This window comes from Dasypus novemcinctus, chromosome 23 (genome assembly GCF_030445035.2).
Source record: "Dasypus novemcinctus isolate mDasNov1 chromosome 23, mDasNov1.1.hap2, whole genome shotgun sequence".
NCBI classification, from domain to species: Eukaryota; Metazoa; Chordata; class Mammalia; order Cingulata; family Dasypodidae; genus Dasypus; species Dasypus novemcinctus.
This window is the reverse complement of record NC_080695.1, coordinates 39,563,951-39,574,982: the sequence shown is the minus strand read 5'-3', so window position 1 is coordinate 39,574,982 and position 11,032 is coordinate 39,563,951. Positions and strand designations below refer to the sequence as shown.

The following is an 11,032-nucleotide window of genomic DNA, read 5'->3' as shown; positions in this document are numbered from 1 at the left end:
TGTTCCCTCCCTTTTTATCTCCTTTTTTACCTTCTTGGTCACCCTCTTTCTCCTTCTGTGTCCTCCATTCTCAATTCTTTTACTACCTGCACACATTATGGGGACTTACTACTCCAAACATTAGTGCTTCGAAGAGTTTAGGAAGTGAGAACACAATATGGGAACTGAAACTCCTCTTTCACTGTGATTAATTATAGGACTGGAGAGTTAAAAGAAAGAATCAGGTGGTAATCCTACAATATCAACAATAGACACTGCACATATATGCAAAAAATGGCATCAATCTCAACTACCCCATCCCTACCCAAACACACATAAGCAGCCTTCCCATGAGCAGCAGAGTCAAGAAATTCAATAGGCCACGATATGATATGGTAGTAGTAGATTGCAGCTGAAAGCCTGATAGGCAATTGTACAGAACCCTGAATGAACTCATGATTTTGATTTATATAGCTGATATCATGAGAAATTTTTTTGCCTCTTTATAATATTTGGGTCCCAGGGACTATAGATGTGTGTATAGTGTTACAACCCTTGGTAAAAACAAAGGAAGGGGAGTAGGTGTGGCTCAGTGGTTGAGTGCCTGCTTCCCATGTATGAGGTCCCAGGTTCCATCCCTGGCCAGGTACCTTCTTAAAACTTCAGAAAGTTTTTTAAAAATGGGAAAATTATAAGGAGTTTATGGTGTGTGCATGTGTGTGTGTGTGTGGGTGGGTGGGTGTGTGTGTACCACCTAACCCAAAGTGTTGTGTGATGAAATTCTAATGACTTTACTTTGTTAATGAATTTGGACCTTGTTCTGAAAAAGATGGGGAATCTGGTAAGCAGCTGTAGCTCAATCAGTTGGGCTCCCATCTACCATACAGGAGGCCCTGGCTTCACATCCCAGGGCCTCCTTGTGAAGGCAGGCTCACCCGCATTCTGCAGACAGCCAACAATCCAGGCACCGCGGAGTGCCGCCAGCCCACAAGCGCCACAAAGAGCTGACTCAGCAAGGTGACACGACAAAAAGGGAGACAAGCAAAAACACAGAAGTGCACGCAGCGAATGGACACAGAGTAGACAACAAGCAAGCCACAAGGGGGGAAGAATAAAAAATAATAATAAATACAGACACACAAGAACACAGAGCAAATGGACAAAGAGAGCAGAGAGCAAGCAAAAAGCCACGGGGGGGGGGGGGGGGCAGGATAAAAACAAAAGATGGGGAATCATTTAAGGATTTTAAGCAGGTAAGTGACTTGATCACAGCAGTGTTTCTCAAACTTCACTCATTTGTATAACATCTTCATGATTTTTGCCACATTTCCGTATCACCTATAGTTAACTTACTTCTGTATAAATCAACAACTGTTCTTTTGTACAAGTATTTAAAGATGAAATTATTACTTACACTCAAAACAAATATGCAACTATTAAAATGGGTCAATGTTCATCCACGCATCAATTTAAATTATCTCATGTACCATTAGTGTTAAGTTTACCACACTTTGAGAAACTCCACTGTAGGGTATGGATTGCGTTAGGGGTGCACCCTGAAGGCAGAGGAAAAGAGTTAGTAAGAAGTGATAATAAACTTCTTTCATGGAGAGGAAAGATCAAATTCACAATCTTGGGAAGCAGATGTGACTCAACTGATAGAGCATCCGCCTACCATGAAGGAGGTCCAGGGTTCAAACCCAGGGCCTCCTGACAGGTGTGGAGCTGGCCCATGTGCAGTGCTGCCACGCGCAAGAAGTGCCGTGTAGGGTATCTCCTGTGTAGGGGTACCCCATGCGCAAGGAGTTCACCCTGCAAAGAGACCGCCCCACAAAGAGACCACCCCGCATGAGAAGTGCAGCCCGCCCAGGAGTGGCTCCCCCACACACAGAGAGCTGACGCAGCAAGATGAGCAACAAAGAGACGCCTGATGAGAATGCAAGTGGACACAGAAGAACACACGGTGAATGGACAGGAGAGAGCAGTTGGGGGAGGGGGGGAAGGGAAGAGAAATAAAATTAAAATTTAATTTAATTTAAAAATTCACAATCTCTGCTAGGAGAATTAGGTTGTCATCAGATTCTCAGTGACCGGGTCTTAGATGTCATCTGGAGTTATGTTAGACAGCAGGAAAGTAGGTGGCATAAGTGGGACATAAGTTTGCCTATGCCCTGGAATGTCTACAACACTAGTGCTCCTCAAACTTGAATGCGCATACCAATCACCTCGAGAACTTGTTAAAATAGATTCCCATCCAGTATAGGACGGGAGAGTCTACCTTTCTAATAAAGTCCCCTGTTGGTTTCCCTGCCACACAAAGCAGCAAGATACTAGGTTGTACGGCCCTCAGAGGAAGGACCACGCCTTAATCGATCATATAGGACCTAGCACAAGGCACTTATTAGTTACTACTCGTTGGAGAATGGAGTGAACTCTTTTCCCAGTTCACATGACTTTTTCTGTACTATGCAGGTTTCAACTCAAATGTCACACACACACACACCCTACCATTCAAAAACACTTCTTTTCCTCAAACGAAAACTACAGTTTACGTTTGATTTCCTACGCCATCAGCCTACAACGTAAAGTCCCTGAGAAGAGAGACCTTAGTTGTGAGAATTCCCTAGGTGGCGGACTTACCTACCTACCCGTGTCCCTGGCCTGGTCTAGGGGATAGAGGCGAATTCGTCTGACAAGGCCTCTGCTCTCACGGGGCTACTGAACACAGCGAACTTCGCCGCGCAAGCCGCACGAACGCCCGGCTTCAGAGCCCAAACACTGCATCGCCTGCAGAAAACCGGACAGAGACAACTGTCTCAATACTCCCGGTATCCAAAGACATTAAGGAGCCCAAAATAAAGCGAAAACCCAGGGACCACCAGTGGAAACCGGGAAAAGAGCTGTTTCATTGGACAATCCAGATCGGAAGAATCCAAAGTCGTGGGGGGAAGTTGTGATGCTCTGTACTAATCGTAGTCCGAAAATGATAATAGAATGAATATTCATGCCAGTAAAAGAATCCAAAACACCAGGAAACTAAATTATCTTCTGGTTATTTCCTTACAAAATTATGAGTCTCCTTATCCCGCGGCCTGGAGTGATTGGACTAGTCCAACCCCTGGGAGCAGTAGAGCGCAGTCTGTATAGAGAGTCCCACCTCGTTTATGGGGCTTGGGAAAGCGTGTTCCGGGGGAGAGCTGGGAAACTTCCGTCCTCCGCCACCATCTTGCTCTCCTTTAAGCCGGCAGTGACCGTGGGTCAAAGCAGTCTTTGGCCATGAAGCTGCTATCGAAAGTCGGGTCCTTCTCGGTGAGCACAGCCGGCGGGTTTGGGGAAGGACTGGGGAGCAGTTTGTCAGCGAGGTGACCCGGGCCGGAGGTGCCCAGTTTGGGACCCGGGGCCTTGGGCTTCGGTCTGTCCTTCACCTGAACCGTGCGGGCGAAGTGGGCTACATACTGTTGATCGGGCCTTAGAGGCCCCGCGCGCGCTGTGAACAGAGGAGACCCACACCGGAAAACTTGGAGAGAGGGAGAGGGTTTGAGATAGAGGTGAAGCGACTCCGTGGAGAGACCTCTGAAGGTCACTCTTGCACTTGCGGACCTGAGAAGGAGACACATCGAGTGGGAAACCGCAAATCCAAGCCACCCCCCGCCACTTGCTGCATTAAAACTGCAGCCTCTGCTCCTTGGTGGATCACGGAGCATCACTTTCCCCAAATGTTAGATGGGCTTATGAGTAAGATTATAAGAGCGAAAATTAATGAAGATACAGCATTTTGTCACAGTGCCTGGAATTTCGTTGTTAGCTGTTAAGGTGTCCTAGCAATATAACGTGTGCCTGATCTCTTGTTAGAGGGTTCATTTAGGAGGGACTGTCTCTCCTCCAGATCTGTTTACGGCTCCTCCTTCCTGCCCAAATGAAACAGCTGTCAGTAGGGGAACACTCGTCAAGCGTCAGTGCCTGTTACTGTTGAGCACCGGGCGGGAGGTGGGGGAGCCGGGAACCACTTTTTAAAATCTGAACTGGGGGCGAGTTTGCTTCCCAAGGTACTTTTGTCAACGTCTGGAGGCATTTTTAGTTGTAGCAACTTCGGGAGAGTTCTAGATGCTGCTGACATCTAGAGGCCGGGGCGCTGCTGCACAGGACAGCCCCCAACAGTAGAGAATTAACTAGCCCAAATTTTAACTAGTACGAGATTGAAAAACCCTGCCAGAGGACATGCAAAAGACAGAACCTGGGAATGGAGTTCCCCTGAGAATATTGATAAAATGTGGTAATATGGCTTGTGCAAATGGCCATAATTGAGGCTGTAATTATCTTACCCTTCCTGGCATGCCTAAACAAACCAATGGTTCACAGACTTTTGAGGACAATCCAGTTACACTGGCAAAGGACACACACACACACGTTCAATCTCTTCTTACTTGCCAGTAGAAAAAAGGAGTCAAAGACAACAGAGTTGGAAAGGGGCAAGGTACACAAATTGCAGTAAACTAAAAGCAATTTTATTTGTTTCTAACTATAGCACTTATTTTATAAGAGAATGAATTTATGCATATTTTATTAAAGAAACAAAATCCAATAATTTTATAATTGCTGGGATAGTTACTTGCAATTTATTTGAATGGGACAAAGTATAGGAAGCACATAACTAACAAAGTATCAGTGTTCAGGCACATTTGTAAGAATGACACCTAAATCGTCCTTGGCAGTGAACTATGGAATATTCATATTTAAATTGTTAGGCCCACATACCCTAAAATTTACTTTTTGGAAAAATCAAAAGCTAAAATCACAAATAAGGTTAACTATCACACCCAGCAAACTAAATTGATGTTAAAAGTAAAGTAATTATAATTAAAAGGCAATATTAACTGCAAATGAAAACCAACAGCTAACTTAGTACAGCACTGGTGCTGACTGCCCAACAAACAGCACTTCTGGGATGCTCAGAGTAATCGCCTCTGGGGGTCCTCAAGAAACTCCAACAATGTGTTGGTTTCATTTAAGCTTGGGAGAACCAAATTTTATTAGCTTTTAACATCCCTCTAGTAATGTAATGATTGTCATCATTATCAAAATGAATTTTGTGGTATATCATTTGGCCATAAAAGCTGAATAAAGTTAATGTATTTTGGATCCACTATCTGACATTTAAGAGAACCCTTTAATCCCACCAATCGCAGTGTATCAAGAGTCTGCTGTGGATGTAACCATTATTAATAGTCTCAGGATGATTGAAATTTGGATTTAGTCAAGGAAGGTAAAACCCTTGCTTGGGGCCTTAGTATAATACTCAAGAGAATGAAGATACCGTGGAAAATCTTGGAGGTGCAAAAGAAGTTTCCCATAGTGCACTTTGTTTTTCAAAGACTACTAAAATAATTAAGGAGATGAAGTATTTTCAGTGGGAAAAATAAACCAAAAAAATGAGACTTCCAGGGCAGATAAGATAGGCAGTGGTGCTAAAAATCTCTAAAAGGATATGGATATGGCAATCCTTTTTTTTTTTTTTCAAAAAATTCTAAAGCATTAGAGCTAGAAAGAACCACTTGAAACTTAAAGTCAAAGAAAATACATAGTACTTACCAAATCCAATGGATGTGTCATGATGATGGGAACGAGTGTTGTTGGGGGGGGGGAGAGGGGGGGTGGGGGGGTGGGGTTGAATGGGACCTCACATATATATTTTTAATGTAATATTATTACAAAGTCAATAAAAAATTAAAAAAAAAAAAAAAAAAAAAAGAAAATACATAGTGAAAAAATAACACTCAGAACTCCATATTCCTGGATGCTCTAAAAGTCACAAACAGTTTGAAAATGGCTTAGGTAAGCTGGTGGGTTAATAATTCCAAAACAAGTTATTCAGCTAAACCCTCTTATGGAGATGGTAGCATCCTTTTACCATTGAACACCCTCTGTTTAGTACACTAGTATTCATTGCTTTTATATAAAGCACTATTCTTGTGAGAAATGAGTATAACCTGTCTTTTTGTGTTTAGAGGTTTTATTCCCTCAAAGTTGCTCCCAAAGTTAAAGCCACAGCTGCCCCTCCAGGATCGCCTCCACATCCTCAGGACCTTGAGGTTAGTCCCACTAAGTCATTCATTGGAACCAGACCATAACTTATTCTCCTTGGTAATAAAAAGGTACTAATCACATCTCTATTTTAAATACAGTTTACCAGATTACCAAATGGTTTAGTGATTGCTTCTCTGGAAAACTATGCTCCTGTATCAAGAATTGGTTTGTTCATTAAAGCAGGCAGTAGATATGAGGACTCCAACAATTTAGGAACTTCTCATTTGCTGCGTCTTGCATCCGGTTTGGTAAGCATCTTTACCACCTTGATACATTTAAAACTGTTTGAGTCACTATGGTGGAATCTTGGTGCTAAGAAAAAGAAAAACTGAGTTATAACAAGAAACCATAGGTTGTTTGCTAGAGACAGACGTTATATTAGTGGCCATCTGAATGTTGGTGTTAAATCATAAGAAATCACTAAAAGGGGGAAAAAGGAAAAACAAGTGCCAAAAACGAGAAGGATAGTACTTTCCCATATGCAAGTCTCTTTCAGAATAGACAAATGAAGCTTGAATTTGATAGAATTTTTACCTAAATGTGCTTTATATAAAAATCTATACTTGTGCTTTTTGGCAAACATTATTTTATAATTCTTAAACTAAAAAAGGAACCACTTTTAGGTGAAGTTCTTTTTGAATCTTCTAGTAACATTTGGACATGTGATATTTTGTAAATTCATCATTGAAAACTACTAAACGCATTCATTCATTCTTTTTTTTTTTTTGAGACTACAAAAGGAGCTTCATCTTTCAAGATAACCCGTGGAATTGAAGCAGTTGGCGGTACATTAAGGTAGGTTAATATAAATAATATAAAATGAATAGTGAAAACATCAGAAAATAATCACATGTAAGGGAAGTTTTATCTGTTATCAAGGTGGTAAAGGATTTCTTAAAGAGAGCACCAAAAAGAAAAAACATGAATTTTACTACATTGAAACTTAAAACATCTTTTTTGCTAAAAACACAATAAACATTTAAGTAACTGGCCGTGAGTAGGTATCTGCAAGGTATGAAAACATGCAGGGGATGACTATTCAGAAAAATAAAGAACTGCAAATCAGGAAAAAACAACCAGAAAGAAAACTGAGGGACAAAGGTTAGGAACAGACTATTCTCATAAAAGGAAACCAACATGTCTTCATCAGTGTGATACCATTTCACATCTATTGGATTTCTACTAATATCCTGTATTGACACCTAATCGTCCTTGGCAGTGAACTATGAAAAATCTCTTAAACTGCTGATAAGAGTATAAATTGATAACAATTACTTAGAAAATAACCAGAGAATAGTAAAATTTAAAATGGCATATCCTACAATCTAACAGTTTTCAATCCACATGTATAAAGATTATCTTTGTAAAGTTTGGAAATTATCTCCATCATTAGAGAAATGGATAAAGTATGTTATAGTCATCTGATGAGACTATAATATAGAAGTCAAGGAATAAACTAAATCTGTATATCAGCACAGCAGAACTTAAAAACAATATTGAGGGAGTGGCTGTGGCTTGAGTGGTTGGGTGCCCACCTCCCACGCAGGAGGTCCCAGGTTTGGTTCCCAGTGCCTCCTGAAAAAACAAAAACAAACCAACTCAGGGAAGCCAGTGTGGCTCAGTGGTTGAACACCAGCTTCTCACATACAAGGACCCGGTTTCAATCCCCGCCTTGGTACCTAAAAAAAAAAAATACTGAGTGAAAAAACAATTTTCAATATTTTAAAGGTATGATGGATTTATCTTTTTTTTTTTAAACAAAAAATACTACTGTATTGCATCTGTGTTTAAAGATTGTCTCTAGAGCAGGGGTTCTTAACCAGGGTCCTTGAGCTTGAATTGAAAAAAAAAATCAACTTACTCTCTTTCTGTTCTCTGCCCTCCAATGTTGAGTGTCATAAAACTATCTGCTACTATATTCTTAGAAGAGGTCCTTGGTTTTCACCTGACTGGCAAAGGGGTCCATGGAGCAAAAAGGTTAAGAAACTCTGCTCTAGAGTGAGAGAATGAGGGAATTGGTCTGAGAAGGGTACAACAAGGTCTTTGACTTTGTGATCTTTTTTTTTTTCCTGTTAAAAATATATATTGGCCCAAGCAGATCTCAGGGGCCAGAAAGGGGTCAGCATGGACTCACAAAACCTGCTGGACCTGGCGCTCCAAGTTTACACCATTGCTTCATTGCCCTCATGCGGCATGCTTCTAATGGAGTGAGCATGCTAGCGGCCAGGTGCTGGATATGCAGTGGGTTAGCCATGGCAATACTGCTGCCATGGCCTGCCAGGTAGAACATGTGGCAACTTTGGGAGGGGATTGCTCCCTCCCCAACCCTGGAACCCACTTCAGTCCTTCCTTGGCCTCCACTTCAACTCCATCCTCAGCCAAAGAGCTAGTTCCAGCATCTATTGCCAGTCTCCAAAAACAATATTGTAATCTGTGTATGGAAAAGTAATAGAAAATGAATCCTTTTATATTCAACGTATTCCAGAAAGTGAATGAAGAAAGTAAAAAGAGATTGGAAAAAGGAATCCCATTAAACATTGCTGGTGACACTTGCCTAATGCCAGTAGAAAGAGTAAATGGGTAAAGATTTTGGATTCTTTCCAGAGTTTTAAAGAAAAATCCATATATTATAGTTTGGATGTTAGATACAACCTGCTTAATGATGTAGGTGCATAATATGCTGCAAAACTGCTTGAGAGACAACTTAAACTCATTTAAAACTTACATTTAATGATATTGGACCCTGTGGTGGAGAACTGGTTGCTAAAGGGCTCTATAAGAATTCAACTCTGAAGTACCTAAGAATAACTAGAAACAAGAATGAAAATAAAGATGAAATGTTTTTTGCTGCAATGCAACAAGTTACTTCATCCTTAAAGAAACTAGATCTGGGAGACTGTGATCTTGGCATACAAAATGTAATAGCATTTGCTGTAGTACTAACTCAAAACCAAGCAATTAGGGGGATAAACCTAAATTGACGTATATTGTACTGCAAACAGGAAGAGTCCACAGTCAGTATAGGCCACATGTTAAAAGAAAATCACTGCCTTGTTGAACTACATGTGTGAAACCATGATATAAAAAAATTATGGTATGAAATAGTTTTGTGATGCACTGTATCTGAACTCTAGCCTACACTACCTTGATGTCAGCTGCATTAAAATAGCTTGCAATTGAATGGTATATTTGGCTGATGTACTGAAAAGTAGTACTACCCTGGAAGTAATAGATCTTTCTTTTAACAGAACAGAAAACACAGGAGCAAACTATCTCAGTGAAAGTCTTGCTTCACATAGCAGTACTCTTAAAGCATTGTCAGTAGATGGCAACAACACAGAGAAAGGACTTGCTGCTCTTTCACAATCAATGAAAACAAATCCCACACTCACTAACATCTTCATTTGGGGAAAACAATCTGATGTGGTTGCAATCTGATGTGGTTGCATGTGTGGCATATTCAGACTTAATTCAAGTGGGCTTTCTACAACCAAACAATATAAATGTAAATTTGTGGTAGATGACCATGTATATCTTGCAGAAGTCTCCAGTAGACTTAAAAAACATTTATTATTGGACACCAACTTATGGAGAAGCTTATGGCCATTCATCTTATGCAAGTTTTGCCCTTGTACCAGTAGGTCATCACCTATGAAAAAGAAGCTTGAAAATAATTTTCATGTATTTGTCTCATTACTTTCACAGTCCACATTTGTCAATACTTTATTGCCTACTGAATTCATTTTCTTTCATATGAGAACAAGTTATTTTTGTCAAATGTGTAAAAGATATGACTATATTGGACCTGGTATAATTGTCCATTGTGTAAAGCTAAGTAATGTAATAATAAATTTTACAAAGTAGAGACTAAAATTTAACTCTGGATAAAGAGACCCAGGAACTAGACTAATTTCTGTTTATAATGAAAATATAACCAAGTGGTGAAACAGCATAAAAGAAAAGATTAATACAAGTATCCTATCTCAAAATTGTTATGAAGTAGTAAAAAGGTTTCAGGTGGCAAATTTCCAGTGAATTTCAAGAGGTTTCAAAGTTTAGAAGCTGAGAAAGTATTGAATATATCCCATATGTGTTACACACTAGTGTTAATAACAGTTTCACAAATATAGGTAAATACGTGTGTGTGTGTGTGTGTATCCCTTTCCAAACAAGTCAGTGCTACCAGTTAACTTCTGGCTAAATAGAAATTAGGGGGAAATGGATGTGGCTCAGCCAGTTGGCCTCCCATCTACCATATGGGAGGTCTGAGAATCAATGCCCAGGGCCTCCTGTGAGGGCAAGCTGGCCCACGCGGCAACCTGGCCCATGTGGGGTGCCACCCCCACGCAGGAGTGCTGGCCAATGAAGAGAGCTGGTGCAGCAAGATGACACAACAAGAGATACAAAGGAGAGAAAATAAGACGTAGCAGAACAGGGAGTTGGGGTGGTGCAAGAGAGTAATCAGGCACCCACTCTGGAGGGTCCCATGATCAGTTCCCGGAGCCGCCTAATGAGAATACAAGCAGTCATAAAAGAACACACAGTGAATGGACACAGCAGACAACAGGGGGAATGGGCGGGGTAAGGAGGAGGAGAAATAAAAATAAATCTTAAAAAAATTAGGATAGTTCTGTGTTGGAACCTGCCAATAATATTTTAATGATATGATGGCAAATAGCTATTGTCCGTGGCCAGTCTTGTTTTCAAATTAAGATAAAGGCAATAGACACTGAATCCTTGATGACAGACCTTTATCTACTACCACTTTTATTACTCAGATTCTTCAAGAAGGGGCTGCTTAATCTCAATGATTTATTACTGCTGCAAGCCAGGCAAAGTATTAAAAAAATATGTGGCAGCTTTAAAAGGTTACTTTAATATAAGGTTCTGCATTCTGAAAAAATACCCTCTATAAATACTGAGAGCAAGGAGGTAGTATGAAGAAAGTGACTGAATCTACAGTTGTTAC

General features: G+C 40.6%; 1 protein-coding gene and 1 pseudogene across 1 annotated transcript in view; both read left to right on the top strand.

The window, feature by feature from the left end:
• Window positions 1-3,151: 3,151 nt before the first annotated feature.
• UQCRC2 (ubiquinol-cytochrome c reductase core protein 2) overlaps window positions 3,152-11,032 on the top strand; it is a 37,582-nt gene continuing 29,701 nt past the window's right edge. The window contains exons 1-4 of the mRNA XM_004447373.5: window positions 3,152-3,288; window positions 5,985-6,068; window positions 6,162-6,311; window positions 6,794-6,858. Of these exons, the coding sequence (XP_004447430.1) occupies window positions 3,256-3,288; window positions 5,985-6,068; window positions 6,162-6,311; window positions 6,794-6,858 (332 nt within the window). The 5' untranslated portion in view covers window positions 3,152-3,255. The remainder of the gene's footprint in view (window positions 3,289-5,984; window positions 6,069-6,161; window positions 6,312-6,793; window positions 6,859-11,032) is intronic.
• LOC139437412 (leucine-rich repeat-containing protein 34-like) lies at window positions 8,192-9,133 on the top strand (annotated as a pseudogene).